This window comes from Vipera berus (assembly GCF_964194415.1).
Source record: "Vipera berus genome assembly, chromosome: 2".
Taxonomy (NCBI): domain Eukaryota; kingdom Metazoa; phylum Chordata; class Lepidosauria; order Squamata; family Viperidae; genus Vipera; species Vipera berus.
The window spans coordinates 139,133,047-139,139,846 of NC_138203.1; the positions used below are offsets into that span (position 1 = coordinate 139,133,047).

The following is a 6,800-nucleotide window of genomic DNA, read 5'->3' on the forward strand; positions in this document are numbered from 1 at the left end:
TGCTCTGAATGCTGACCAAGGGGTGGGTGTGCCTGGCAGAAAATGAATACAAATCTGCGATTGATTTTCATAATGTTTCTGCGGTGTTTGAAAACCAATCGTTTGAACCTCTGAGATGGTACCTAAGCGCCGAACCACTCCTACGCTTTCCGAAGGGCTTCCAAACTGATATATGGCAATATCTACTTTGGATCACGTGTCCCGGAGAGCGCGACTAAGAAGACGGAGCGCGCGTCATCTCGCCTTCCCAAATTTTTCCCCCTCTGCACCTCGGATCCCCGACCTCTATCTATAGGAGCGAGAAAAGGAGAAAGATGTTTAACTCCGTCAACCTCGGCAACTTCTGCTCCCAGTCTCGCAAGGAGCGGAGCGGAGACTTCGGGGAGCGCGCAGGTTGCGCCTCCAACCTCTACCTCCCCAGCTGCACCTATTACGTCCCCGAATTCTCCACCGTGTCCTCCTTCCTGCCCCAGGCCCCGTCTCGCCAGATCTCCTACCCTTACTCCGCCAACCTCTCCCAAGTGCAGCCCGTGCGCGAGGTCTCCTACGGGCTGGACCCCTCGAATAAATGGCACCCTAGGAGCAGCTACGCCTCGTGTTACTCCGCCGAGGAGCTGATGCACCGGGACTGCCTCCCGCCGTCCACCATGACCGAGATGCTGATGAAAAACGAGAGCGCCTACAGCCACCACCACCACCCCACCCCCGGCGGCAACCCCCCGCCGCCGCCGCCCGCCGGCTTCTACTCCGGCGTGAACAAAAACAGCGTCCTGCCGCAGGGCTTCGACCGCTTCTTCGAGAACGCCTATTGCTCGGCCGAGACCCCGCTCGAGGGCTGCCCGCAGAAGGCGCAGAGCAAGCTGGAGAGCGACCCAGCCGCCGCCGCCGCCGCCGCCGCCGAGCCCGCCGCCCTGTCATCCCGCGGCGAGCAGGGCGTCGACCCGGAAGACGAGGAGGACAGCACCCACCCGGGCTCCTCAGCCTCCTCTTCCTCGGCCACCAAGGACACCGGCAAAGCCAGCAGCGCCAGTAGGTAGCGCGGGAGCGGAGTGGAGCGAGCGAGCGAGCGAGCGCCGCGGCCGTAAAGGGGGAAAGGTGAAGGGGGAACTAGCCGGCTGCTTTCGTCGGCCAGGTTTTATGTGGAGTTTTATAAGCATTCAAAGGGATTTTATGATAAGCTGCAAAGCTGGGTCTTGCAACGGGAGGCATGTTTACGAGGGGAAACGGCTCCGGGAGAGCAAGGGAGACCGGGTGGGGGGTGGGGGGGTGGGGGGTGGGCGCAGACTCAGGGGCCCCCACCAGTCGGGGAAATTCGAAAAGCCCACCGGGGTGACAAATATTAACTTTGATCGTGAACTTACAGGACCGTTTGAAGGGGATTGTGGTCCCAGGCTTTAGAGGGGTAGGACAAGGCGGGCGGGCTAAGCCGTGGGCGAGATGGTGTTGCGATTATGATTGTCATGATTAAAAATACGTGTGTGCTCTGCACGGGTGTGTATGTAAACGTAGGGGAGAGCAACACCTTCGCGTCATGAGCACCAGCTTGGTTTGTTTTGCTCGCAAGAGGTCAGGGATCTTTCTCCAAGCCCCGGCCAAATTCCCTTTTAATTTGTTTATGCAGTTTTTAACTATGCTCCTAAAAGTATTTTGCTGACATCTGAAATCACACACACACACACAAAGAGAGAGAGAGAGAGAGAGAGAGAGAGAGAGAGAGAGAGAGACCCCAGAAACAGACACAGGACATCTCAGAGACCGTACACGCTCTTTCCAACCCCCCACCCCACCCCACCCCCGCACCCTCGCACAAGGCATACATTTATGGTTCTTCTTTGAAAAACGTGGATCGAAGCAATTGACCAGACATGTGTCCTTATGGCATCGATTTTCATTCATAACAACTGAATGGGACGGTAAAATATTGTAGGAACTGCCTGCGCACGTCCAGGTTTTATTTGCCACTCGAGTGCCTGAGGCGGCGGCAGGGGAGGGGGGGAGTGTTTCCTTTCTCCCCTGTTCTTGGGTGGGGGTTCCGTTTAGATCGGCGCCTTTGATTTTCTTTGTGCGTGACAACAACGTGCGCGGAGGCTGGCGCTCCAGTTAATCAGAAGCATAAGCAGAGCGCCTGGTCCACTTCTGCTCCATCCGGAGCCGGTGCTGGTGGTGAAAAGGGCAAGGCCAAAGAAAAAGTCTTGTTTTTTTCCCCAGCAGTTGTGGCAGAAGCCTGAACTCTTCCTTGGCTCTTAATTCCGAGGGCCAAGCCCAGGGTGGCAAATTGTCCTAGGTTTAAAAAGTGAGCGGGAAAGATTTGCCCACATGGTTGTAATATGCTTCCCATCCTGGCCAGAACGTTGCAAACGACGTGGGCTTTGTTGGCAGAAGTCTCTGCTTGTGTGCGAATGGTGGAAGGACTCCCTGCAAGTGAGCTCTCGTTTGTGTGTGTGTGTGGACGGAGTGTGTGTGTGTGTGTGGGGGGGTAGGTTAGGATTTTGCAGGGTATTTTGTGTAGCTGCTTTCCTGCCTTCTGCTGGTATATTTTTTTTCTCTCTCTCTCTCTCTCTCTCTCTCTCTCTCTCTCTCTCTCTCTCTCTCTCTCTCTCTCTCTCTCTCTCTCTCTCTCTCTCTCTCTCTCTCTCTCTCTCTCTCTCTCTCTCTCTCTCTCTCTCTCTCTCTCTCTCTCTCTCTCCCCCTTAAGGTGCCCCCCGTACGAGGAAGAAGCGGTGTCCCTACTCGAAATTCCAAATCAGAGAGCTGGAAAGAGAATTTTTCTTCAACGTCTACATCAACAAAGAGAAAAGGCTGCAGCTGTCTCGGATGTTGAATCTCACCGATCGACAGGTTAAAATTTGGTTTCAAAACAGAAGAATGAAAGAAAAAAAACTCAGCAGAGACCGCCTGCAGTATTTCTCGGGGAATCCCTTATTGTGAACTTTCTTTTATTTTATTACCCTTTTTTGTAAACAAAAATTAAAAATTAAAAAAAAAGCCCTCCACTCGTTGAAGTATTCTGTGTATGAAGAAGATAGAACATGGCAAGTACGGTTTGACTTGACGGTGGAGACTGGAAAACAACCCCTGACTTTTAAATCTTTTTCCTTCCTTAGATTTGTATTTTTGAGAATTGTTTGGGACACGTTAAAAAAAGTCTTCTATAGTCCCTTCTACCTTTCCCTAAATCTTGAAGAAGACTGAACATTTGTATGAACTTCTAATGAATGTTTCGTTCTGAAGAATGGGAACCCGAATCGTTGTTATAATTATAATTATTAATATTATTATTGTTCTCCTTTCTCATTACCATCCTTCAAATCCTTCATCTCCATCCTTTTGAAGAACCTACAGGGCTCTGTTCAGAAAATGCTTCGGGGTGGTCCTGATTTCCCAGATGCAGGTTGTTGATGCTAAAGTGAGTTTAGTGAGTCCTAAAACATTCCCTACCCAAAGATTTCAGCCTTCAGCCTGGAGGAAGGCTCCCTGCGAGTCTGCATGGATAGGTGTGTGTGTGTGTGGGGGGGGTAGGTGTGTGAGAGCATGGTGAATGTGTAGGTAAGCTTGCATGTGTGTAGATGCATAGATGACCCCCTGTCCCACCATGCCCGCACATGCCTCTTCACAAGGGTTTCTACTGCTAAACACGCTAAGGATACTTGCTGCTTGAAAACTGATTTAAATCTCCTTTCTGAGAATTGGCACCACTATAATAGTGTAAGTTCCATTGATTCCCTCATAGACCTGTGACACACACACACACACACACACACACCGAGGCAGCCCCGGGTTGAGTTTTCTCCTCCATCCCGTTTCTTCATCTGGGGTCAGGGTGAGGGTGGGGGTGGACCGGGAGGAAGTGGAATGGACTACAATAAATTTGCAATAACTGTCTCTTAAATAGTGTGTAAATGCATTTCCCTCCCTCTCCTGGACATTGAGAGACCAGCAAACAGGAACAAGGACAAGAACAGCAACCGCAGTTATAAATAAATCTTGGTGTATGTAAAGAGCTGAATCCAGGGCAACTCTGTGAAATTCTATGGCAAATAAAGAGATTTCAAGCTGTTCTATATTATGATTTTATTTGACCATTTTATTAGTATTTCCCTCTTAAAAGACAAACTGCAGTCAGAGTGGCTGTGGACTTTCCTGCAGGACTTTAAATGCCAGAACAGAAAAGGTGTTGTCCATGTGCTGTATGGGCTAGTGGATAGCTGTCTGACAGAGAAAGATTTGTGCAAAATAAATCACCATATATACGTGTGTGTGTGTGTGTGTGTGTGTGTGTGTGTGTGTGTGTGTTTGCATATATAACCTATAGAGAAACAGCCTGTATGGGAGTGTGTATATACTCACATCAGTATGAACCTTCTGTGTTTAACTAGACATTTGTAGTAGAGTTCATTGTTTTTTCCCCTCACTGCATTTACATTTATAGATGTTTCTTGGCCCAGTAATACAGGCCCGCTATGTTGGGCTCCAGATGTCTTTGTCTGTTTCTCCCATGTAGTAATGTTTTTGCTTCTTGATTTTCCCCGTTTCTTTCCTCCCCATCCCTGCAGGAATGATATATTGCAATATGCTGAAATGGTGGTTAATGAGCAATATTGCAATATTCTCTCTCTCCCCCCCCCCAATGCAATTACGGCGATGCTTAAGGAGACCGTTTCTGTCTGCCCCGACAAGAAGTCGAAATTCTCCTAACGTCAAGGATAAAGCACCTCGCCCCCTCCTTCCCCCCCCCAACCACCACTTCCCGTTGCGCGAGGCGCAAATACAAAGTCAAGTACTTAATTCCTTCTCTTAAGCAAAACAAGTTCAATCCCAGGACGTGGGGACAGGAGTGCAATTTTCTGTTTGTGTGTCAATAAGTCCCCCTCTGGCCCTTGCTCAGACAGCCTCAATTTGCTAACAGTACGAGATAAATAAGAAGAAAGTGCCTAACTGGCTTTATGCATGTTTTAATTGTGCAAATGTGGGGGTATCACAAACAGGGAGGGAGGGAGGGAGGGAGAGGGAGGAAGAAGGGAAGGAGTCTAATATTTCTACATTTGGCACTGAACCTTGGCCAGCCTTTATATAATTTCCCTTCATGCCTGAAAGTATGCAGTCTTTGGATAAAGGGACAACTGAGCTCAAAATATGTTTTCTCATGCAGGGGCTGATAGGCTTTTAACACAGATTATATCCAATTAAAATACTTTGCACGGATCTTTTGGGTTTTATCCAGCTATGGGGAAATCCACAAGCATATGCTCAAGTTTAAAGCGGGTGAGAAACTTTAGTTTGCTTGTTAGATCCATTTCCAATTTCATCATGAAGAGAGGATGGATTATCTGGACAGAAATGTTTTCCATTACATGAGGTAAGGATTGCCTATATTTCTATCTCTGTCTCTGTCTGTCTATCGTCTATTTTGCACACGGAAATGCTAGGCGGGAATTGCTTTGCCTTCCCCCCCCCTCTCGCTATTCTGTTTGGGGTCGTCTTCTTTCCAGTCGACTCTTGAGCCCCAAACGCCAAAGTAACAAGCTTCTTCAAAGATTCAGAAAGTCTGTGCATAGGTTTTAATCTAAAGAAGTGTTGTGGATGGTCATTTCACAAACTAGCCAAAACATACTGAAAGGCTGATGAAGTCCAGGTTATAAAAGTGAAGTTGAGGGGGGGTGTACTACTGGAGGGTGAGGGAGGGAGAAAGAGGAAAAAGAAAGAAAGAAAGAAAGAAAGAAAGAAAGAAAGAAAGAAAGAAAGAAAGAAAGAAAGAAAGAAAGAAAGAAAGAGAAAGAAAGAGAAAGAAAAAGAAAGAAAGAAAGAAAGAAAGAAAGAAAGAAAGAAAGAAAGAAAGAAAGAAAGAAAGAAAGAAAGAAAGAAAGAAAGAAAGAAAGAGCAGCCTGGGAACTGAGAAAACAAAATGGCGCGCCACTTCAAGGTGCCCTTTTTCCTTTTCCAAAGCTGCGGGGGCGAAACCCTTCCAAGGTTAAGGAAAACTTCAGCCAAGGTGCAATAAGGCGCAGATCCCCCAATCCCAAAGTCCAGTTCAAGATACCTTCACAGCGGCAGTTTTGTCTGGACAAAGGAGGCGACTAGTCTAGACATTGTAATAAAGCCTGCAGCCCTAAACAGCTTACTTTTTCTTTAATGACCACCGTCTGGCCATAGAAAAAGACTTCCGCAGTAAATAGTAAACAAATAAGGGTGCCTTTGCTGAGCCTTTCTCCAGCTTCCTTCCCCGCCCCGCCCCCCCTTTGCCACACACACACACACACACACACACACACAGAGACAAGCTCTGATTCCGACCTCTCCCCTTCCTCCCTTGCTCCCCCCCTCCTCTTCCACATCTTTTTGCCAGGGCTGCGGCATAATGAAACTGGAGGCCTAGTTCAAAGTTTTTCTCCAGCTAAAATGGAATGCCAGTTGTAAAATCCAAGTTTATAGACCATGTGGGACTTTACAAGGGTATTAAGAAGCCGTGCGAGGTAGGACTAACCCGTTAATGCGCTTTCCCCGGGAGGGGAAAGAAGAAAAGGGGGGGGGGGATGTTTTGTTTTTTGTTTTTGTTTTTTCTTATTTGGATGCGGGGATTGGGATCGGGAAGGTCACCGTGGAGGGGCACCCTGTAAGGCTGAGTCCAGAGAAGTGGCTCTTTTTTTAACCTTTCCTAAAATGGGGGCATCTAGCTGGAAAAAAAATAAAATAAAATCCGAAGAGCCGAATATCCTGGCGCACTAAGATTCTACTTGTTGCGGGGGAGGGGGAGAAAACGGGGGGGGGGGAATGCAAGAAGCGGGGAAAAAGTGAATATATGA

At 48.2% G+C, this 6,800-nt stretch overlaps 1 protein-coding gene across 1 annotated transcript; it reads left to right on the forward strand.

Annotated features, from left to right (window-relative positions):
* Positions 1-314: 314 nt before the first annotated feature.
* Positions 315-2,978, forward strand: HOXC11 (homeobox C11; the record flags this gene model as incomplete). Its single annotated transcript, XM_081321133.1, has 2 exons — positions 315-1,029; positions 2,696-2,978. 2 exons carry the CDS (start codon positions 315-317, stop codon positions 2,926-2,928), a joined length of 948 nt encoding a protein of 315 aa, XP_081177259.1. The 3' UTR covers positions 2,929-2,978.
* Positions 2,979-6,800: the final 3,822 nt, after the last annotated feature.